Genomic DNA, 24,728 nt, shown 5'->3' on the forward strand with positions numbered 1-24,728 from the left:
ATGCATAAAGAACATTGCATAATTTCAGCTCATAATTAGCGTGTAAATCAAAGAGTCTGAACAATCAGTGCCAACCCACCGCCACGGCGGCCTCACCTCGAGAGGGAAATCCTTTTTGCTGACATCTACAAAAGATTGGCAGTAATGAGGATCCATGTATATCAAACTGTCATCTGCAAGGACAAAACAAAAGACAAGTAATTCAAAATACACTCCATTATCGGGCCGCCTCGCAATTCAATTTTCTATACAGAGAAGAAAAGCCGGCAGACAATGCCCTCTTTGCCAATGCCACGCCGGCGGCTGACGGGTTTTTTTTTTTTTTAATACGTGGGACAGATTAACTCTCGACTCATCAATATGCTTGTATAAGCAGGTTTTTTCTGTGCGGCGATGAGTCTGTCACTTAATTTTTGGTGATGAAATTACTTTCACAAACACACAATTATATCGCGGTGAAAAATGGAGCGGCGGAGAGGCTCCGACAAGCAGGACATATTGCTTGTCATCCCAACGTCAACTTGCCCGGCTTAAAAAACGGCACGAATGTAAATATGTAAATAAAAATCTGCCAAAGGAAGCAGAGGAAGGCTCTTAAACTTTCATTAGTCGCAGTTTAAAATATGCCTTGTTTATGCAGCGAGAGGAATTAAAAAACGGGAGCTTTGCGGGGGAAAAACCAATTACAATGGAGGCCCAATGACAAATGAGTGGACCTTAGTAGGTGCTGATGAATTAATAGCGGACATTCAGCGCTATGGTAATTATTCCGTGCGGGAATGGTCATTTATGTACTAGAGTTTTTTTTTTTGTTTTTTGTTTTTTAGGGCGTGGGAGGTAGAGGAATAGCATTACACATATTCAACAGAAACACAAATGCACCCACCTTGAAATCCTACAAAGTAATAGGACTGTTTTGGCCGCCCACCAATTATTCCTATGCAGTATTCAAGGCTTAGAATACCCTGGATAGAAAAAAATTTTTTTTTTTTCATATATGATCAATATAAAATTAATATATTTTTTTATTTCACAAACTATATAAATATTTAAATTCTATTAAATACAGTGGATATAAAAAAAAAAAAGGGGAATAAAACAAACAACATCTATACACCCCTGTTAAAATGTCAGGTTTCTGTGATGCAAAAAGAAAAGAAAAAAAATGAGACAAAGAAACCATTTCAGAACTTTTTCCACCCTTAATATGACCTACAGCGAGGGGGAAAAAATAAAAATAAATTTTATTTGATCCCCTGCTGATTTTGTACGTTTGCCCACTGACAAAGAAATGATCAGTCTATAATTTTATTGGTCAGTTTATTTCAACAGCGAGGCAGGACAAAAATATCTAGGAAAAACGCATTTCAAAAAAGGTATAAAATTGCTTTGCATTTTAAAGAGTGAAATAAATATTTGATCACTTTTCAATCAGCAAGATTTCTGGCTCCAAGGTGTCTTCTATACAGGTAACGAACCGAGATTAGGCCGCCTCCATTGCCACTCTGGGCACCCGGCCGTGACAGCTTACGGCTTCACGGCCGAGCATGCACGCGCGCACATCGTGCTGTGCTCCCGGAGTGGGCAGGTGATCTTCTGGGACCTGTCATGTGTCCCAGGAGATCGCCTAGAGAGAGGGGCCACCTAAGGAGGAGTCGCCTTGGTGGTCCCTGGGTGAAAGGAGGAAGAGGAGCAGGAAGTCCCCCACCTTACGAAGCCCCCACTCCCCCCCCCCCCCCAAAAAAAAAATTGACAGGTAAGGGGGCAAAAGATTAAAGCAGAAGTTCCATTTTTGGGTGGAGCTCCGCTTTAACTGTGTTCTCTGGGTGTGTTCTAACTGTGGGCTCACTAGAACATGACAGATGACTGAGCAGTAGATCCCAGTCAGGTCACAAGGCAGACCAGGAAAAGGCCTTGTTTACATATTCATTTCCCCGTTACGATCGAGGGCCACCGGCACCTGCTAGCCATCTTTGAAGGGATGTACGGGTACGCCCATTTGCCCACCCGTGCCATTCTGCCGATGTATATCGGCGTGCACCAGTCGGGAAGTGGTTGGGGTTCTGCACACTTAGGCAACCATATTAATTTTAGTTTATTTTTATTTCCCTCCAGCTAAAATATTTCAATCTGTTGTACAGTTTATTGGGTTACATTAAAAAAAAAGGTGGAAAAAGTTCTGAACCGATTTATCTGTCTCTTTTTTTTTATATCACAGAAAACTGACATTGTAATAGAGGTGTGTAGACTTTATCCCACTGTACAGAATATTTTTTTTCTATACTTTTTTTATTGATATGTACAACCAAACCGATTTAGTTCTCACCCATGTTATAGGTCTTAAACGGTAATGCCGCGTACAAACGACCGGACCATTCCGGCAGAAAAGGTCCGACGTCTTCCCAACCGAGTTCCCGAACGGACTTGCCCACCCACAAACGGACTAAAGTCCGTTCGTTTCTATCGTGATGACGTACGACGGGACTAGAAAAGGAAGTTCAATAGCCAGTAGCCAATAGCTGCCCTTGCGTCGTATTTGGTCCGTCGGACCGGCACACAGACAAAAGTTTTTCCCTGACAGGAATTGAGTCCGTCGGAAAGATTTGAAACATGTTATATTTCTAGGTCCGTCTGATTTTTTTATTTTTTATTTTTTAAAGAAAAACGATCGGATTAGCCCACACACGATCGGATTGTCCGACGGAATGATTCCATCAGATCTAGTCTGCCGGAAAGTCTGGTCGTGTGTACTCTATGTTCACCGTCGGCCCGCTATGTAAACAAGGCATTGACATGACAGGGATCTACTACTTCCTGTCATCGGGGAGCGGTGATCCCCGTCATGTCCTAGGTAGCCCATCCACCCCCCCCTGCAGTTAGAACATGCTGAGGGAACACATTTAACCCCTTTATTGCCCCCCCTAGTGTTTAAAGAGGGAGTCCGCGTTTTTTTTTTTTTTTAAAAGCCAGCAGCTACAAATACTGCAGCTGCTGACTTTTAAAATAGTGACACTTACCTGTCCAGCGCGCCCGCGATGTCGGCACCCGAAGCCGATCTCTCGATCGTCTCTCGGGTGCTGCCGCCGCCATCTTGGGTATGGGAATCAGGAAGTGGAGCCTTTACGGCTTCATTTCCCGGTTCCCTACTGCGCATGCGCCAGTCGCGCTGCGCAATAAGGATGGACCCGGCTGTCTCTGGGATCTGTGTGTTTCCCAGCAGGCAGCGGGGGACTTTTGGAAAGGGGCGTAGAGAGCGATCCCGGAAGTGGGTGCAGATACCTGTACTGTACAGGTACCTGCACCCCCCTCCCCCCTGAAAGGTGCCAATTGTGGCGCCGGAGGGGGGGGGGGGGGAGGGTTCCAATGAGCGGAAGGTCCACTTTAGGGTGGACCTCCGCTTTAACCCCTTCCCTGCCAGTGACATTTACACAGTAATCAGTGGCTATTTTTAGCTTTGATCGCTGTAGACATGTCAATGGTCCCAAAATAGTGGGAAATCTGTTCGCCGCAATTTCACAGCCCGATAAAATAAAATGATGAAAAAATGCCATAAATCTATCCCCCATTTTGTAGATGCTATAACTTTTGCGCAAACCAATCGATATACACTTATTGCGATTTTCTTTACCAAAAATATGTAGAAGGACACATAATCAGAAAGAAATTTTTATATATATATATATTTTTTTTTTGGGGGGGGGGGGTATCAGTACACCCCAGTGCACGGTTACATTGAATACAAGGGCCGTCACTACTAAAAAACCATCGTTGCTGCATCTCCCACCTTTACAAACTCAAAGTACTCCATGTTGGTCCTCTCTCCGCCCAGCCTCACAGGAACCAGAATCAGGATGGATTTTTCACAGTCCGAGCCGTTCTGCTGGTCGTACACGTCTCCGCTGTAAACTGTTCACATTAAACAGGCAAACATTGCATGAGAAGATGAACTCTTACATATCGCTGTAATCTACCTCCTGCAATCACCATCGCCTCCAATCTTTCAAAAGCTTTATATGCAGAACGTACGCGCACAGTATTTGTTTTTATACATGGGCACTGACGAAAAATGTGTTTGTTTTCATTATTTTCTTTTTTGGAAATTAGAACATTTCAAAATTCAAAATTCTAAAATTCAGTCATTGAAAAATTTTGAAATTTGAATTTACAAAAAAAAATAATAATTTGTTCCTTTTTGTTTATATTTTAAATGGTCTTATATTTTAAACGAACACTTTGTTTTTATTTTTTCGGAAATTCGAATTTTCAAATTCTAAAATTCAGAAATTAGAATTTTCGAAAAAGTGAAATAAAATTCATTAGTTGGATTCAGTTTTGTTTTCAGAAATGCGAAAATTCGAATTTTCAACTTTCCGAATTTTGAAAATTTGAAATGTCTTCGAAATAACATTTTTTCGAACTTCCGGAAATCCAAAAATCTGGAATAAATAAAAAAAACAGTAAAATTCGAAATGGCTAATAACTATTAAAATTACAGGTATTGGAATTTCCTTTCAAATTTGGCTGTTAGTGAACGTAACGAATACAAATTGATCTGAAATAACGAATGCCGTATCTAAACAAATGGAATGGAACAAATTAATAATAAAAAGGTTTTACTATTATTCATTTTATATTAGATCATTACGTTCCATTCATTTAGATGTGGCATTTGTTATGTCAGATAATTTGTAACTTCGGATAAATGCGTACTCGCTACGTTCACTAAATTTGAAAGGAAATTCCAATACCTATAATTTAATATTATTAGTCATTTCCAATTTATGAACTTCCAAAATTTGAAAAACTCTGAATTAACGAATTTGTCAAAATTGAATAAAAAACCAAATTTGGAACTAAACAAATTGCACATGTCTATAGACATGCATGCTCATCCCTGCTGGGTACTGCAGACTTCAGCTGTGCAACCTGCTGATCAATTACTCGATTACAAATCAAGCAACTGATCAGCAGATTGCACAGCAAAAGTCTGCCCCATCCAATCTGCCGATCAGTTGCTTGATTCGTAATCAATGCTAAAGTCTGTCCCACCCAATGATCAGCAGAAAGGAGCATGCACATCTAAAAAAACGGATGCCAGGAATGTGTTCTATACAATGCTGGATGGTAGAGAAACCCAAAGCTGTAAAAGGTGGGCAGTGACAGATAGACAGAAAGAGAGGGGGTTAATGATGGATTTTGTTCAGACAAGAGATTGACAGCTAAATTAAGAACTTGGCCCCGTCCCCCGCATCACAGCTGCCCCCCCACCTACCATGGGCCAAGGTGCCATGCCGGCGCAGCCTCAAAACCTCCCACCCCTCCCCGCGGGCCAAGGTGCCGCCGCGGCCTCCCCCCCCCCACCCCACGGGCCAAGGTGCCGCCGCGGCCTCCCCCACCCACCCCACGGGCCAAGGTGCCGCCGCGGCCTCCCCCACCCACCCCACGGGCCAAGGTGCCGCCGCCGCGGCCTCCCCCCGCCCCACGAGCCAAGGTGCCGCCGCGGCCTCCCCCCCCCGCCCCACGGGCCAAGGTGCCGCCGCGGCCTCCCCCCCCCGCCCCACGGGCCAAGGTGCCGCCGCGGCCTCCCCCCCCCGCCCCACGGGCCAAGGTGCCGCCGCGGCCTCCCCCCCCGCCCCACGGGCCAAGGTGCCGCCGCGGCCTCCCCCCCCGCCCCACGGGCCAAGGTGCCGCCGCGGCCTCCCCCCCCGCCCCACGGGCCAAGGTGCCGCCGCGGCCTCCCCCCCCCGCCCCACGGGCCAAGGTGCCGCCGCGGCCTCCCCCCCCCGCCCCACGGGCCAAGGTGCCGCCGCGGCCTCCCCCCCCCGCCCCACGGGTCAAGGTGCCGCCGCGGTCTCTCCCCCCCGCCCCAAGGTGCCGCCGCGGCCTCCCCCCCGCCCCACGGGTCAAGGTGCCGCCGCGGCCTCCCCCCGCCCCACGGGTCAAGGTGCCGCCGCACGGGCCAAGGTGCCGCCGCGGCCTCCCCCCCCCGCCCCACGGGCCAAGGTGCCGCCGCGGCCTCCCCCCCCCCGCCCCGCGGGCCAAGGTGCCGCCGCGGCCTCCCCCCCCCGCCCCACGGGCCAAGGTGCCGCCGCGGCCTCCCCCCCCGCCCCACGGGCCAAGGTGCCGCCGCGGCCTCCCCCCCCGCCCCACGGGCCAAGGTGCCGCCGCGGCCTCCCCCCCCCGCCCCACGGGCCAAGGTGCCGCCGCGGCCTCCCCCCCCCGCCCCACGGGCCAAGGTGCCGCCGCGGCCTCCCCCCCGCCCCACGGGCCAAGGTGCTGGCACAGTTCAACCTAAATACAAAAGTACTATAGTTTCCATTCAAACAGATACGTTTTTTTATGGGAATCACTTACTTGTACAGTCCTGAGCAACATAAATGGTGATCCCTCGCAGCTCTGGGTCTACAGACTCCTCAATTGCTTTTCTAGGGAAAAAAAAAAATAAAAAAAAAACAGATAACTTTGTACAGTCCATCTTGTGATCCACCCCCCCCCCCCCCGCTGAACATTACAGCTTGGTCCCACACTCAGACTTCTCTGCAGAAGACATTGCAGTTAAGCCCTTTATCCTGGTCTCAAACCCGCCCCAAGCCTGTGATTGGACAAGGAGCAGTGCCATAAGGATGACATCCGTCCTATGACCTTTTCTCCTATGGAACTAAGGGGCCAAGTCAAACCCACACCATAATCCTGACCTCAACCTGATAGAACTATGGGATGAATTAGAGTGGAGACTGTGAGCCAGGCCTTCTCGCCCACATCCGTGCCTGACCTCACAAATGCGCTTCTGGAAGAATGGTCAAACATTCCCATAGACACACTCCTAAACCTTGTGGACGGCCTTCCCAGAAGAGTTGAAGCTGTTCTAGCTGCAACGGGCGGGCCGACTCAATATTGAACCCAACGGACCAAGACTGGCCATACACTATGCAAAGAAAACCGTTCAAACCCATTTTCGAAAAACATTCAGCCGTGAGAGCAAAAACGATCGTACCGTCATGTCATGACCGATAAATTGTTCAATGGACCTAAATTAATCAATTTTTTGTTCGCTTTTTCACATATACCTAGTGCAAACAATTTAGATGGGAAACACAATAACCTTCCAAATTATCGTTTGGCAGAAAATTTCCAAACTCATCCTTCGTTCCCCCGCATCGCTGGACCCTGGGACAGGCAAGTGTCCGTTTTTAAAAAAAAGTCAGTTTTTTTGAGGCTTCGGTGGGGATTGTTTTGAAGCTTTAATGACGCTTGGCTGCAATTTCTTCAAAACAAAGTGAAGCTAAAGCTGAATTAAAGCCTCTCAAAAAGCTGCAGGTGCTTCAAGCCAGCCTGGTCAGACTTATACGGAGGCTTTGGAGACACTTTGAACCACCACTGAAGCGACATGTATAATTTTTGAAGGGAAGCCAAAGCTTTGCTTCAAATGTTATACCCCAATGTCACTTTAGTGGTGCTTTAAAGCTTCCATAGAAGTCTATGACAACACTCCGCTTGAAGCACCTGCAGCTTTTGAGAGGCTTTAACTTCTTTGTTTTGGAGGTATTGCAGGTATGAGAACACACACACACAGGACATCTGCCAAGCTTCATTAACCGCTTTAGCCCTGGAAGATTTTACCCCCTTCCTGACCAGAGCACTTTTTGCGATTCGGCACTGCGTCGCTTTAACCGACAATTACGGTCGTGCGACGTGGCTCCCAAACAAAACTATTTTTTTGCGTTATATACAAAAAAAATGTAAAAAAATGTAAAAAAAAATGTAAAAAAATAAAAAAGCATTTTTACATTTTTCTAGAATAAATATCCCCCAAAAATATCTAAAAACATTTTTCTTCCTCAGTTTAGGCCGATATGTATTCTTGGAAAAAAAAATTTTTATTATTTTTTTTAACAAATATTGCAATAAGCAATGGTTTGCGCAAAAGTTATAGCGTTTACAATATAGGGGATAGTTATGGCATTTTTATTCATTTTTTTTACTAGTAATGGCGGCGATCAGCGATTTTTTATCGTGACTGCAACATTATGGCGGACACAGAAATTTTTGGGACCATTGTCATTTATACAGCGATCAGTGCTATACAAATGCACCGATTCCTGCGTTAATGACACTGGCAGTGAAGGGGTGAACCACTGGGGCAAGGTAAGGGTTAAGTGTGTCCTAGGGGCGTGGCTACGTGTGACATGTCACTGATCACAGGGAGCAGAGATCAGCGACACTGTCACTAGGCAGAACGGGAAGATGCTTATTTACATTAGCAGCTCCCCGTTCTTCCTCCCCGTGAGACGATCGAGGGTATCCCCACGGCGATAGAGTCCGCGGGAGCCGCGTCCCGACTCACGGAGGTCCTGGCCGGAGCCGCGATGACGTCACTCCCGTGCATGCGCACAGGAGCAGACACGAGCGGCATATCACCGCGATCTGCGGCCTGCCCAGTGCGCCGCTATCTTCGGGGTAAATATCTCCTAAACCGTGTAGGTTTAGGAGATATTTCTTGGACCTACAGGTAAGCCTTAATCTAGGCTCAGCTGTAGGTCAAAGTTGGTTGTAAGGGTTTACAACCACTTTAAATACATCTCGCATCTGCCATGACTGGGATTTGTGACACACGGCCTTCCATCAAGCCCCAAAAAAAATAAAAAATAAGCACCACCAAAAAAGCATGTTGAAGCAGTAGGCACTTTAATGTGTGTTGAAGTCAAAGTGTAAACCAGTCCTTACAGTCCCAAAGGGTGAGAGGTCACTGGACTCCCAAAGAGATACAAGAATGGGGTGACAATTCACCAGACTGTCGACTTCTATCCCCAAGATCTCATTAGCACAGTCACATTCAAGACTTAAAATCTTACCTCAAGAGGTGAGACACAATGGCTGGTCCATACCAATCACCGGCAGCTTTGCCAGAGCTCTTGCCAAGCTTGATCAGCCGATGTATACCAAAGTCACCCGAGGGGTGGTCCACAAACCAAGAGACTATCTTCCTATGGTAGAACTCAGCTTGGTTATTCTCATCATAGTCTTTGATGTGTAATGGTTTGCTAGAGGTGGTTCCATAGTTCATATGGTCAACATACGACGCCTCGATTGGAGCAAGCTTTCTTGCGCTGTTGACAGACCAGAAGTCGGCTTCCGATCTGTAAATGTCTAGGGCATTGGGCCATAACCAGTCTTTTGTAGCGAAGGGGGGGAGAGAAAAAAAACAAAACACATTACATGTGATAGATAAATCTAAAAGAAAAAAAGAAATAAATATGAAAAGAAATAAAGAAAAAAAAAGAAAAAATACACAAAGACATATGTGGAATGCATGTAGCGGATTTAAACAAGTTACTTTGCGCTTCAATTATGAGCATTGTGGAAGAGCATGGCGAATCCTTAAAGTGGTTGTAAACCCTTACAAACCACTTTGACCAACAGGTAAGCCTAGATTAAGGCTTACCTGTAGGTCCAAGAAATATCTCCTAAACCTATATGGTTTAGGAGATATTTACCTGAAGACAGCCACCGCTGTCTACGGCGCACTGGGTAAGCCGCAGATCGCGGCGATATGCCGCGAGTGTCGGCTCCCGTGCGCATGCGCGGGAGTGACGTCATCGCTGCTCCAGCGAATCACACCAAGAAGATGGACGCTCGGAACTACAGGGGACAGCGGCGACTTCGCTGGCTCCTGTGTCAGGTAAGTGACACAATGGACTACTATGCGATGCACAGTAGTCCATTATGCTTTACCTTTGCAGGGAATGAAAGAGGAAGTAAACCCATCAGAGTTTACTTCCTCTTTAAATAGGGAAAAGGTGAGAATGTTATTACGAGATATGCGAATGCAAATTATTAAGATTGCCAAAGGCCATTGTATTTTGATGGTTGTGTATGTCCCACACTTTAAAGGAGAACTTGCGGTAAAATACAAGGTGCGCCTAGTAGTTTCGACTCCCCTTTTCCACAATCGCTGTCCTGTTGTACTAGAACTAGTTAACCCATAAGTATATACTTACCTCACCCTTTCTTCTGCGTTGCAGAGTGATGTTGAAATCCTTTCCGCAAGATTTTAGGAGAAGGACCCATCCCTCAACAGTAGATCCTTCTGCGCAACAATTGATGACCCACAACAATAGATTCTCCAGTACACCTCAAGACCCTTGCCATTAAATGCATTCCCACTGAAAAAAAGCCCTGGTGGTCAATAGGAAAAATGCCCCTTACATGGGTAGGTCTCGGGGGGGGCGGTGGGGGAGCCGTCTCCTTGCAGTGGTGGTCAGAATACCACCCTTACAGGCAACTAAAAAGCTCATTGGTGTCAGGCTGATGGCTCTGCTAAGTGGTGTTGGCCCTGGAACTATGCAAGCACCATCAAATTGGAGGACAATCAGCCACAGCTCAAGGAACCCCTACCAACATCTAGAGGGAGTCTGGGTAAGAACTGCCAATTTTGACTATGCTACATCTCTTCTGTATGCTTAACCTAGACATTGCCATTTATGAACTTTATAAAGAACATGATTGATAGAAACCCACATAAAACAGAAGCAATCTCATCACACCTACCTCGTCCAATAAAATGAACTAATAGTCCCTGAGCCAGAAGCATTTGTCCAGTCCGCAAAGTGCAGCCCCAACCACAGTCTGTCGTCCAGGTTGACCCCTCCAACTGGGGGAACTCCTCTCTGTACGAGAGCCATATCCGGGATATAAAGTCCTTTCGGAACTCCTCCACTGTACCGCATGCATCTCCATTGGCCTCCGTCTTGGTCTCCAAGTCATCAGGAAAGACCTCACTTGAGCCTGTAAAACAAAGCATCATTGGTCAAGGAACTTGGGTTTAGATTGCCCAGCAAAACAACTTGGACAACTTGAAAGAATCCTCTAGACAGGTACAGATCATCCACACAGGTTTCCGAGTAGCTAGTCTTTGGTAGCGCCCTGGAATCTTAATAGGCTTTTAACACTCCGCAGGCATGCCTAGACACAACTTCTAGTTGACTAACCATGAACCAAAGTCACACCAAAATCAATTCGCTCACCAAACACAAGGTACCTGCTGGTGCTTACCCTAAGGGGGTTGGTACTCATTGAAACCAACTAAGGCCTGACATTCTTTACCCATTAAGCAGTCTTAACAAACCTTCATAGTCGCAGCCACAATGGAAAGCTTCTCAGTTTTACTTTCACCCATCTCTCTGTAGCTGGTCTCCCCCCTCCCAGCAGTGACTCGGCAGCCTGCCAGCCTTCTCATTTTCAATGCAAGCACAGGAGACTGGACTTGATGGGCTTCACTGTTTTGTTTGGAAAATTTGAGAACAAATTGCTCCACAGCTTCTGCAACTAGAGGGGTCAGTGAGGACTTGTTTAAAGTTTTTTTTTTGGGGGGGGGGGGGGGGGGGGATTGTGCGTTTTATCAAGATCTAAAAACGTTTGTACCCTGACGTATTCTACATTAAAAGTTAGAAGTTAAAAGTTAGTAATAAATCGGCAAAGAAACCCTTTTAATAACATAAAATTATGAAACCAATAGTTTGTTGAAACCAGCTAAGCCCTGCCACCTCCTAAATGTCACTGTTGGTCCATAACTACGATGGGTGGCCGAATGACCAATAATGAGGCATAGGGAGAACAGAAAAGAGATAAGAGGTTGTAAGCTGAAGTCCATATTTGCAGAGCACACCATGTTCACGGTCCCAAGGCTTTATTCAAGGTGCCTGCATTCCATTCATAGAACAAAGGTTGGGTGGTTAACATTACTGACTTTTATGCTGAAGCTTAACGCCAATCAGTGACCAGATTGCTAATGGCGCCGCTCAAAGTGGAGGTGAAAGCATATCCCTGTGTCCCAGAACATGGGGTGAACGCTTGGCCTGATACTAATCCAAGGGTTAGTAAAGAGTAACCCTCCCTCCCGCCGCCCCCCACCCCCCGGGGTTAACCACCTGCAGACCATCCGCCGTTATTCTACTGTGGCAGGTCGGCTCGTTTCCGCAAAATCGCCACACATCAGTCCCTTTAACAGCTATAGCAGGCGCACGCCCGCTGCACGGTGGGAGAGCTGATGCGCATGGCCGGCGGCCAAAATTTTACGCCGGCCACCCGCAATCGCTCCACAGAGAGCCAGAATGTGGATCTGTCAGTGTTATACAAGCAGATCCCCGTTCTGACAGGGGAATACAGCGTGATAGTCTGTTCCTAGTGATTGGGAACAGCGATCTCTTCCTACTCCCAGTCAGTCTCCTCATCCCACAGCTAGAATCACCTCCCTAAAGACATTTAACACCTTGATCACCACTAGTGTTAACCCCTTCCCTGCCAGTGTCATTTATACAGTAATCAGTGCATTTTAAAGCACTGATCGCTGTATACGTGTCACTGGTCACAAGTCAAGTGTCCGATCTGTCCGCTGCAATTTTGAGATTAGAGATTAGAGATTAGAGATTAGAGATTAGAGATTAGAGATATATATAGATATATAGATATATAGATATACATCATAAATCCCTTATTTTGTAGATGCTATAACTTTTGTGCAAACCAGTCAAACGCTTATTACGATTTATTTATTTTTTACCAAAAATATGTAGAACACATATTGGCCTAAACTGATGAAGAAATTTGTTTCTTTTTTTGTGGATACTATAGCAAAAAGTAAAAAATATATATATATATTTTTTTTCCCCAAAACTGTCGGTCTTTATTCGTTTCTAGCGCAAAAATAAAAAAACAGCAATTGTCAGTTAAAGTGACGCAGTGCCGTATCGCAAAAAAATGGCCTAGTCATTAAGGGGGAGAATCTTCCAGGGCTGAAGTGGTTTTTAATCACAGGGACGCCTGCGGTTCCTTAATGGGAGGGTGTGAGGTTTGGTGGAGACATGTAGGCCGAGGCTTTTTATCGCTTATTCACCTGGACTGGTTGGGAGCAGTGGCGACACTTTCCTCTTTACACTTCCAATTACCGTAATCAGCAACAGTGCTGCCAGTCTAAAGCTGGCCACATACATGGCTTGATTTATCGTGTTCAGTCTATGGAAGAGATAAAAAGACTGCTCTATCCACGATCATCTCTAATGCAGGTAGCCACAGCAGCAGTGGCTGAATGAATACCCAAACAGTTACTGTATCTGATAAGATGCAGCTACTGTTTTTTCGATAGTCTCCCACCCAGCTCAATCGATTTTTAAATCTACTTTGCCGAGCTGGTCTGTGCTTGCAGGGTTCGAATTTAGGCAGATTCAACCGAAATTGGACAAGATTCCAGCCATGTTTTGCCAGCTTAGCATTAAACAGGTGGGGAGAGCATAGGGGTGACCTCAGTGTGCAGCTACAACTCCTTTGACCATTTTATCAGAAAAAAAAAAAAACTGCCAGTACTAAAACTTACACAAGAAGTACAACCTCAGTTACTTGGTGGAGCAGACACATACCATTACATGGCTTCAGAACGACCCCTGAAGCCCAGGATTCCCATTGAACTATTTTGCAAATTTTGACAGTTTCCGATTAGGGTCAAGACGTGATGTGCAGCCTTCCACAACTTCCTGTTGGTCCATTACAATAGGTGGTCTAACTGACCAACAGGAAAATGTGGGAGGGAGGACAGCAGGCCTAAAAAAGAAGGACATCTTACCGTGTGCAGGCACCAGATGCAGCCAGTTGAGATTCTGAGTACCATTACTGTATGAACAGGTTTATGCCAAACACACCCAAAATGCAATTCAAGAGAATTTTCCACCATTGGTGACCCAAAGACGAAGATGTGGTGTCCCCATTTGTATATTGGAGATTTGTGTGATTTTTTTGGGTGCATTAAATCAAGAGGAATTTTTTTTTTTTAACGACTTTCAGACCGGACCATTTTGCTGGTCAAAGACCAGACCACTTTTTGCAATTCGGCACTGCGTCGCTTTAACTGACAATTGCGCGGTCGTGCGACGTGGCTTCCAAACAAAATGGACGTCCTTTTTTTCCCCCACAAATAGAGATTTCTTTTGGTGGTATTTGATCACCCCTGCGTTTTTTATTTTTTGCGCTATAAACAAAAATAGAGCGACAATTTTGAAAAAAAACTCATAATTTTTTACTTTTTGTTATAATAAATATCCCCCAAAAATATATATAAAAAAAACTTTTTTCCCTCAGTTTAGGCAGATACGTATTCTTCTACATATTTTTGGTTAAAAAAAAAAAAAAAAAAAAAAAAAAAAAAAAAAAAAAATCGCAATCAGCGATTTTTATTGTGACTGCGACATTGTGGAGGACCCATCGGACATTTTTGACACATTTTTGGGACCATTGTCATTTATACCGTAATCACTGCTATATAAATGCAGTGATTCCTGTGAAAATGACACTGGCAGTCAAGGGGCTAACCAGTGGGTGGCAGTGTAGGGGTTAAGTGTTCCTAGGGGTGTGGCTTTCATTTAGTGAACACTGATCTCTGCTCCAATCACATGGAGCAGAGATCAGCGTCACTAGTTGCTAGGCAGAATGGAGAAATGCTGTTTACAACGGCATTTCTTCATTCGGTTGCTCCGCGAGACGATCGCGGGTATGCCCGCGGCGATCGAGTCCGCGGGTCCCGCGACCGGACTCACGGGGGTCCCGACCAGCGCGGGAGCGCGCTGCTGGCGGCGCCCTCCCGATGGCAGGGCGGCAAATTTAAAGGGACGTAAATGTACGCCCATTTGCCTGCCCGTGCCATTCTGTCGACGTACATCGTCGTGCGCTGGTCGGCAAGTGGTTAAAGTATAAAAATGTAAATACATAAAAAACCGCAGTTGCATTAGAAAAGACTCATACAGTACAGTCCTCAAAAAGGTACAGCACGATGGTTTGGTTCCCAACTTGTTTCGCCCTAAAATGAGGCTTCCTCAGGGGACGCTCTCCAGATGAATATCAGAGCCTTCCCAAAATATATTCGAATAGTTCAGGGGGGCAAGCAGACACGATAAGACCAAAAACCTGACTGCAGGCAATCACAGGAGGCATTAAAGGACCAGAGAGTCTAGTTTGCAAAAAAAGTGAACACAAGAATGGGAAACTCCTATTTGGGGACACTCAGCACATGATCTGAGGTCCTGTAAGGAGCACGGGTCTCTCCTCGTGGTTTGCAGCCAGTTAACCCAGTGGTGTGGTGTGGTGTCCCCAGTTAACCCAGAGCACATCTTAAGATTCTTTGAATGGCATAATGTAGCCTTCCAATTGTTGGTACAGATGTAATGGAATACATCTTGTGTGTTGTGCTGTCCCCCCTCTACATTGTAAAGCACTGCGTAAACTGTTGGCGCTATATAAATCATGTATAATATAATAATGGAATATAATGAGCAATACAAATACAAGTCAAAACTCATGATTTCATTGTCCTATACACCTTCAAACATAAGAGCCGACGTTCATCTAAAGCCATTTTTAATGGAGGGCTGCACCAAAGTAATACAAAAAAGTTGGCATAACTTTTTTGTAAGCGTAAAGTCTAAATTTGGCTACTTTTCTTGGTGTGCCACCACAGGAAGATGCTTTCTATGGTGGCACTGGCACACCTGTGATTGGACAAGCTGATGACATGGTAAAGAGCCTATGTCAGACTCTTTACCGTGATTAGAGACGCGGTGTGTCCACCTGCCCGGTGTTCTGGCAGATGGTGTCCTGCCATCATATAGCGTCCGCTAGTACAGGGCAGAAGACGATTCGGAAAATTTCCGAAGCTGAACGGCGCCTGCGCCGTGAGTGGAGGTGGTAGCCCCACCATCCAAGCGGACATAGGGGTGTGAAAATTACACGGCCCCTCGCGGGTCGAGCTTTGCTCGCCACGCTTCGGGGGGTCGGCTCTTTTTTATTCCTACTCTATGCCCACTTGGATGGTGGGGATAGAACCTGGACTCATGGCGCAGGCGCCGTTCATCCTCGGCTATTTTCGGAATCTGTGTCGGACACTATCTGATGGGGGACCTTATATGATGGGACACCGGCATTTTGCTATATAGGCCGGGCGGGACGTGGTTAAGCTTTAATCTGAGCAGCACAGTACTTACTGGGCTTGTCCTTAAGGAACATGCAATGCATTTAATGGTTGACAGTTTTATGGTGCTGGAAAATGCCTAATCAGAAAATTACTCCTAAAACTATCCATAATGTATAGTTGTAAATCACTTATATCTCAGAAACATTCCATACTTCCCCTTTTACAAAGTTCACAGCGCCGACAGCATCTCATGTGACTTACCTTCAAGTTTGAAGTGGTAACATTTTCCGAGTAAAAACACTGGGGAATTCCGCCTAAAATATGTTCTTGTCCTGAGGACCCAGCCTTAAAGAACAAAAAGGAAAAAAAAAAAAAATTTCAATTGTTGAAACATTTTTCTTCTCTGCGTGAGAGGTGCGAATCTGTTCGGATACACAAATAGAATGCCCAAATAAGTTTCTGAATTCCAAAGATTGCTAGAACTGGTACTACTTTAATAGCAGTCTACTGCGATGCCCTAATGCAGGGATATGCAATTAGTGGACCTCCAGCTGTTGCAAAACTACAAGTCCCATCATGCATCTGCCTCCCGGTGTCATGCTTGTGGATGTCAAAGTCTTGCTATGCCTCATGGGACTTGTAGTTCTGCAACAGCTGGAGGTCCGCTAATTGCATATCCCTGCCCTAATGGGATCCCTAAGAACCTAGGCTAAACTAAGACAGAGTTATGCCCCATACACAGAGTCGGACATTCCGACCACAAATCCGATTTTTTTCTGACGGATTTTGGCCGAAACTTGTCTTGCATACACACGGCCGCACAAAGTGGTCGGAAAATCCAATCGTTCAGAACGAGGCAACGTACGACTGGACTACGCAGAGGCCAGTAGCCAATAGCTTTCGTCTCCAAATTTTTTTCTGAGCATGCGTGTGCCACTTTGTGAGTCGGAATTCTCTACACGCGATCGGAAAAAAGTCAGATCGGATTTTGTTGTTGGAAAATTTTAGCTTCAGCTCTCAAACTTTTTCCGTCGGAAATGCCGACAGCCCACACATAAATCGGATTTTCCGATAACATAATAATTCGATCGGACTTTTTCCGTCTGAATTTCCGACTGTGTGTATGGGGGCACAAGTTATGTATGGGTCAGACGAGAAATAGGGGTAGACCGGTCTATTGTAGGCAAGACACTACAATTAACCACTTCAGCCCCAAGCTTATTTTTCAAACTTGTTGAATAAAAAAAAAAAAAAAATTTATTTACATATATACACACATACACATACACACACACACAAATTTAGCCCAATTTTTTTTTTTTATATTGTGAAAGATAAAGTTACACCAAGTAAATTGATACCCAACGTGTCACGCTTCAAAGTTGCGACCGCTCGTGGAATGGCGACAAACTTACCCTTAAAAATCTCCATAGGCAACGTTTAAAAATAAAAAAATTCTACAGGTTGCACGTTTTGAGTTACAGAGGAGGTCTAGGGCTACAATTATCGCTCTTGCTCCAACGATCGCGGCGATACCTCACACGAATATGCGTTAGCTTCTGCATGCGAACTCGGTGGGGCAGGGGCACGTTTATAAAAAAAAAAATTGACAGGACCTCTTAAATATGAGATGTGGGGTCAAAAAGACAAAAACCACAAAAGACAAGTCATATTTACACAAAAATGCAATAAAAAAAAGACAAAAAAAAAAAAAACGCAATAAGTGTATAGAGATTGGTTCGCGCAAAAGTTATAGCACCTTCAAAATAGGGGGTAGATTTATATAATTTTTTTTACTAGTAATGGCGGCCATCTGCTATTTTTATCCTGACTGCGACATTATGGCCGACACATCGGACACTTGACACATTATTGGGACCACTGGCATTTATACAGCGATCAGTGCTTTATATATGTTATATAGATTTAGATTTTAAAGTGACCCTGTCACGAGAGAAGTTGCTGGCCTGCTAAAAATACTTGCTGCCTGATTTAATTGCTCAACAAAAAAAAAAACTTAGTCTGGAAATACTAAAATTTCTTGTGCTGAGGCCTTGTATAAATTCTGTACAGAGGGGAAGGACTTCTGTAAATTTTCACCGCTAAATGATGGAGCGACAGCAATCTGGGCTCAGAATTCACAGCTAACATGTGCCGGGCTCACAACACAGTTAAAGTGGTTGTAAACCCTTACAAACCACTTTGATTTACAGGTAAGCCTAGATTAAGGCTTATCTGTAGGTCCAAGAAATATCTCCTAAACCTACACAGTTTAGGAGATATTTGCAAAAAGACAGCCACCGCTGTCGATGGCGTTTGCACCATAGACAGCGGCGCGCAGGCGCACTGAGCCTGCCGCTGCCAACGGCGATATGTCGTTAGTGGCGGCTCCGGTGCGCGGGAGTGATGTCATCGCTGCTCCGGTCACTCACAGCGCCAGAGCAGCGATATCCGGAAGGAAGATGGACGCTTTGTGCTACAGGGGACAGCGGCGACATCGCTGGCTCCTGTGTCAGGTAAGTGACACATAATGGACTATGCGATGCATTGTAGTCCACTATGCTTTATCTTTGCAGGGAATGAAAGAGGAAGTAACACCCATCAGGGTTTATTTCCTCTTTAACTCCATATTAATAATCTGTAAAGGCTTTTAAAGTGTTGCCCATGGACAACTTTGGGTCATCATACTATTATGCGATTTCACGTGCCATGGCGTCTTAAGGCTTGACATGTTTGGTATCCATTTACTCGTCGCAACCTCATCTATTTTATTTTGCCGAAGAATTGGGTATTTTATTACATTTGTCTACTCAGAAATAATTTTGTGTATTTTATTCCTGAATATATGTGCACAGTTGTGTAAACATGCAACTGCAACCATTTCACTCTACAGGGCCTCTGCATTCAGAAACCAATTGGAGGTTTAAAAACATTTCCAGCAATAAATAATAAAAACAATTTTTTATTAGATTCCTTTTGAAACTAAAACTCCTACATGTAATTTGTAATACGCCATGCTATGTTTTGTATTTGTTTTATCTTTACAATAAACTTTATTGTGAAACAAAAAAACAAACACACCAACACCACACACACACACCCCAACCACACCACACACACCCCCCACACACACACCAACCACACACACACACCAACCACACACACACACCAACCAACCACACACCAACCACACACACACCAACCACACACACACCAACCACACACACACCAACCACACACACACCAACCACACACACACACACACTTCGTCATGCATGTAAAAAAATAAAAAAGTTGCCCTGGTAGAAAAGTCCTTAAAGTAGAACTAAAGCAATTTTTCCCACCCGTTTTAGGTAAGAGAGAGGGCGGGTTATAACCTCTGTCATGCTTTTTGCGATCTGTGTCCCATTGCCCTTCACTTGCTAATTTTTTATTTATTTTTGGAAAAAGCCTATGGTGTGCAAAACACACCCAAATACTTCCACCCGGTGCCAAAAAAAGTGGACACACATCAAGAGTGACACACAAAAACGTGCAACAGGTGTCTGCTGTCCTCCACAAGGAAGGACCTTACCCTGATCCCCCGGGGCATTAGGCTCCAGATGGGGACTGAGGTACCATAACATGGCCCATCCAGCCGAAGCCGGACGACCGCCTTTCTCCGGAAGGTCTGCCGAAACAGACCCACCCAGGTACTAGGGTAGGGGCTCCCCCGAAGAGAGACCCCCCAAAGAGAGGGCGAACCAAGCCAGAAGGCCTATGTCCACCCTCCCACAAGACGTTCAGGGTTGGCCCGACGACCGACACCCTACTAATCAAACATGCAAGTGACGTGACACACAACACAAATAAAATAAATAAAGTGGGTAAGGGATAGTGAAGAGGAAGAGTGAAAGAAGTGGCCATTGTGTAAACACAATGACCAGGCCCTCCGGCCAGGAATCAAAAATTCCTCTGGTCCTAGCCAAAAGGCCCGGCCCTAGAGGCAGGTGTGAAAAGTGTGTATACGTTGAAGTGACCACGGTGCCAGACTTCAAAGTGATAAATCACAGTGAGAGTAAGGCACCCCTGAACTGCCACTTCAGGGGCACATCACCATAGGCTTTTCAACAGAAGCATCCTTGACCCCCAGCCCAGACCACAGCACCCCCCACCCCAGCCAGAAAGGCATGGAGATCCAGGAGCTTAGTAAGAGCCCTTTGCCATCAGGCCTCACCCTCGCATCACTCCTACTTAATTACATTCGGGAAGTACTGGCCGTTCCCCCGGTGGGAGAAAGGGGAACCAACGTTCCCTCCCGAAAAACTGACTAGAGCTAGAGCTGCCCCAATCCAGGCCAGAAGGCCAGGGTCCCCTCCCCTGGCACCGACCAGTGGTTCTCCATCCTCATCAGAAGGCTTCCCTTTTGGCTACGAACCGCTCCGGGTTACCTTCACACCAGCAGGTTTTGCATAGCAAGCGCCACCCCTGCTCCACCTCGCCGTAGAACAGGGACGGAAGCAAGCGCCACCTCCTGGTAACTGATAAGAACAGATACTACACTTGATCTTAGCAAAAAGGCTTCACTTACTATTCCATAGCCAAATAGGAAACGAGAGGAAATCTCTTGGTGTCCCCCCAGGTCACCAGAACCAGTGTTCTCCATTGGAAGATTTCCCCTCATTCCTGTTATGGTGACAACCCAAAATGTGGGATTTTCTTTCATTCACTCTCAGTGATAATGGTAAAAAAAAAAAAAAAAAAAAAAAAAAAAAAAAAAACTTTTGCCAATAATTATACTGCAATCCATCAGGAATGGAAGCAGAATCTTATAATTCTTCAGTTTTATGCAAAATATATTTTTTGGGCTGGATCCTCCAAACATGTGCCGGATTTAAAGAACTGACTCACTATACTTCATATTATGCCACGCAGATAAAAACCGCGACTTCAGTTTATCCACATCATCTGAGGCACTGGCTTCCATATTCGCCACTTGAAAATAAACCCATGCTCTGCCGAGTTCAGAGAGGCAATTACCTAAAAGAAAAAATAGAAAAAAAAAAAAAAAAAAACAACTCAGAATTTCTGCCATGATTTGGACACAAAGTACAAAATATTTGCTGCTTCACTAATGTGGTTGTAAGGCAATAAATGTCATAGTATTCAGATTTATAGTAGATCCAAACCCAATTCATAAAATCACAAAACACAGCAACATGTTAAATGTAATTTCATCCCATTTTTAATTATATAGATTTTTAAAACCATCCCGGTGATTCTGCTATGGAGGTCCTTGTTCAGGCACTTCCTGTGATGGGGTGACAACGGTTTCCCAACTGTGACCCCTTCCCACCATCTTAGATTCCCCAGATATCCTCAAGTCCTCTCCCCACCAACTCCAACCCCCCCCCATCCATACTCTCTCCACCATCTCAACCCCCCCCCCCCATCCATACTCTCTCCACCATCTCAACCCCCCCATCCATACTCTCTCCACCATCTCAACCCCCCCATCCTCTCTCCATCATCTCAACCCCCCCATCCTCTCTCCATCATCTCAACCTCCCCATACTCTCTCCACCATCTCAACCTCCCCATACTCTCTCCACCATCTCAACCCCCCCATCCATACTCTCTCCACCATCTCAACCCCCCATCCATACTCTCTCCACCATCTCAACCCCCCCATCCATACTCTCTCCACCATCTCAACCCCCGCCCATACTCTCTCCATCATCTCAACCTCCCCATACTCTCTCCACCATCTCAACCCCACCCCCATACTCTCTCCATCATCTCAACCCCCCTAAACATTTTCTCCCCACCTTCTCCAACCCCCCCAATACTCTTCCCACCATCTCCGATTCCCACCATCTCCGATGCTCCCCACCATACTCTCCCCACCATCTCGACACCTCCCCAATATTTTTTCTCCCCACCATCTACGACCTGCCCCATACTCTCCCCACCATCTAACCCCCCCTATACTCACCACCATCTCCGACTACCCCAATACACTCCCCACCATCTCCGACCCTGCCAACATACTCTCTCCACCATCTCAACCCCCCACCAAACATTTTCTCCCCACCTTCTCCAACCCTCCCCATCTCGACCCCCCCTCAAACATTTTCTCCCCACCATCTCCGACTGTTCCCGCCCCGCCCCCATATCCTCTCCCCACCATCTGTGGCTCTCTCCACCATCTCCAACCCCTCTCCCCCACCCAAGCCTCTCCCTTACTGTCTCCAATCCCCAGATCTTTCTCCACACCACTACCTGATTTCACCCCCAATCCCCTCTGTCCACTTCCCCTTGTCACCAATTCCCCCCCCCCAACCTTCTCTTCCCACCTCCGTCTTAAATCCCCCCCCCATTCCCTCTTCCCCTTGCCTCCAATCCAGTCTCCCCACTTCCCCTTGACTGCAATCGCCTCAATCCACGCTGTCTGGAAGACCCCAAACGTATCTTCTACATACTCCATTACTCTTCTAGTCTATATTTGTTTATAACCTTACACCTGGAGAAGTATTTGGCCTGTGGGTGTTTAAAAATACCAAGTGCTCCTCCTTCCCTTCCATACAAGGAAATATTCACCATTCCTGTATTATACCATAAAATGTACATTTACAATGATACACCTTGTTGTGATAAACGTCTTACATTATACTCCAATGTCCAGTCCCATTCAGCACTTCTCTTTAACCTGATTGCTAGGATCCTGAAGTGTGCTGGTTTATGACTCTTTTCTTTATTAACCACTTCAGCCCTGGAAGGATTTAACCCCTTTCTGACCAGGGTGTTTTTGCGATACAGCACTGCGTCGCTTTAACTGACAATTGCGCGGCCGTGCGATGTGCCTCCCAAACAAAATTTACTTTTTTTTCCCCCACAAATAGAGCTTTCTTTTGGTGGTATTTGATCACCACTGCGTTTTTTTATTTTTTGCGCTATAAACAAAAAAAAAGCAACAATTTTGAAAAAAAAAAAAGGATGCATTATTTTTTACTATAATAAATATCCCCCAAAAATAAAATAAAAATTTTTCCTCACTTTAGGCCGATACGTATTCATCTACATATTTTACATCGGCATCTCCTTGTTCTTGAGTTCCGTGACACGATCGCGGGTATCCCCGCGGCGACCTGCGGGCACGGAGCTTGCGGCAGGCATGCGAGCGCACGGCGGGAAATTCAAAGTAACGTAGGGGTACGTTACATTGCCCAGCCGTGCCATCCTGCCGACGTATAAGTACAGGAGCCAATCGGGAACCGGTTAAAAATTATAATAAAAACGTTCTACAGATCTGAGATTCTGCGACAGTCTCTCGTTACCACAATCGTTTGTGAACAGTGGCAATTCGGCATTTTCCAGCTCGATGGGTCTAATTGGCCAATGCCCCGTACACACAATCGGAAATCCCGCCAGCAAAAAGTCCGATGAGAGCTTTTGGTCGGAAATTCCGACTGCGTGTATGCTCCATCGGACTTTTGCTGGTGGAAATTTCCACCAGCAAAAGATTGAGAGCAGGTTCTCTATTAATCGGTCGGGAAAAAAGTTCTGATCGGAAATTCCGATCATCTGTAGCAATTCCGACTCGCAAAATTCCTATGTATGCTCGGAAGCATTGAAATTGGCTTGTCAGTGTTGTACGTCACCGCATTCTTGACGGACGAAAGTTCCGAGAACTTATGTGTATGAGAGCCAAGCTTGAGCGGAATTCCGTCGGAAAAATCATCCAAGATTTTTCAGACGAAAACGCAGATCGTGTGTACGCGGCATTACAGTGGCTGCAAATTCCACAATCACAAGATAGAATGTCCCTTTTACCTTCCACTTCCAAAAAAAAAAAAAAAGTGCTTGTGCCGCTGCTGGCAACATTACAATGGTTTATTATGTTGGCTACAACTTAAAAAAATGCACAAAAATGGAAAAAAAAAAAAAAAAATCAAAACTTCTTGTTCTTTATGAGTAAATAGGGAAGTGATTTTCACCCTTGCAGCAGAATGCGAGGTCAGCGAACGTATAACATGTAGCTGGATCAGACATGAGATTACACAGAAAGTCACAGGAGTTTATTACGGTCACAGAGTCACTTGGCCCATTAAGGAAATGAAAACGCGTGATCTCACACCATCCCGGGAACACGATCGTCTGCTGTACAAAAAACACAACATGTGCTGATCATCCTGACCTACAATACACAACGAAGAGCCAACAAGACATGCCCCGAATCCTCAGCAGGTTCAAAAGTCTTCTAGACGAAGGAAAGGATACAGATTTGGTGGGATGTCACCACCTTAGGTCAGAGGGAGTGTCAATGCTGTGTGCAGGGCTGGGCCCACAAGGGGTAGGCAGAAGAGGCAGCTGCCTTGGGCAGTCCCATCCCATCCCCCCCCCCCGTCCCCCCCTCCACCTCCTCTCAGCTCAGTCAATTTTCAAAACAGACTTGTCAAGCCAGGCGGTGCTTTCAGAGCCTCCCATGGCTTGAAGTTTGGCTGATCCAGCAGGGATTGGCCGATATTCTAGACATCTATGGCCAGCAATCATTAGGTTAATATTTTAGAGCAGAAGTGTAAGACCCCTGTCACAATGGAGGCGCTTTTCAGGCGTTTTAGCGCTAAAAATGGTGCCTGTAGAGCGCCTCTCATGCCACCCGAGTGTGAAAGTCTGTGTGCTTTCACACTGGGGCGGTGCGCTTGCAGGACGGGGGAAAAAAAATAAAAAATAAATAAAAAGTCAGCAAGCAGCATCTTTGGGGCGGTGTGGGAGCAGTGTATACAGTGTTCCCAAA

At 45.8% G+C, this 24,728-nt stretch overlaps 1 protein-coding gene across 1 annotated transcript in view; it reads right to left on the reverse strand.

Moving 5' to 3' along the window:
• The window catches only part of ATG4C (autophagy related 4C cysteine peptidase), a 39,837-nt gene that overhangs the window by 10,553 nt on the left and 4,556 nt on the right, over positions 1–24,728 (reverse strand). Inside the window, exons 2-9 of the mRNA XM_077450567.1 lie at positions 20,843–20,971; positions 16,214–16,297; positions 10,549–10,785; positions 8,853–9,171; positions 6,355–6,425; positions 3,785–3,906; positions 887–965; positions 97–173 (exon numbers count right to left, since the gene is read on the reverse strand). Of these exons, the coding sequence (XP_077306693.1) occupies positions 97–173; positions 887–965; positions 3,785–3,906; positions 6,355–6,425; positions 8,853–9,171; positions 10,549–10,785; positions 16,214–16,297; positions 20,843–20,918 (1,065 nt within the window). The 5' untranslated portion in view covers positions 20,919–20,971. The remainder of the gene's footprint in view (positions 1–96; positions 174–886; positions 966–3,784; positions 3,907–6,354; positions 6,426–8,852; positions 9,172–10,548; positions 10,786–16,213; positions 16,298–20,842; positions 20,972–24,728) is intronic.

This window comes from Lithobates pipiens, unplaced genomic scaffold (assembly GCF_037356315.1).
Source record: "Lithobates pipiens isolate NorthernLeopardFrog02 unplaced genomic scaffold, aLitPip1_a1.2 Scaffold_23, whole genome shotgun sequence".
In the NCBI taxonomy this organism is placed as follows: domain Eukaryota; kingdom Metazoa; phylum Chordata; class Amphibia; order Anura; family Ranidae; genus Lithobates; species Lithobates pipiens.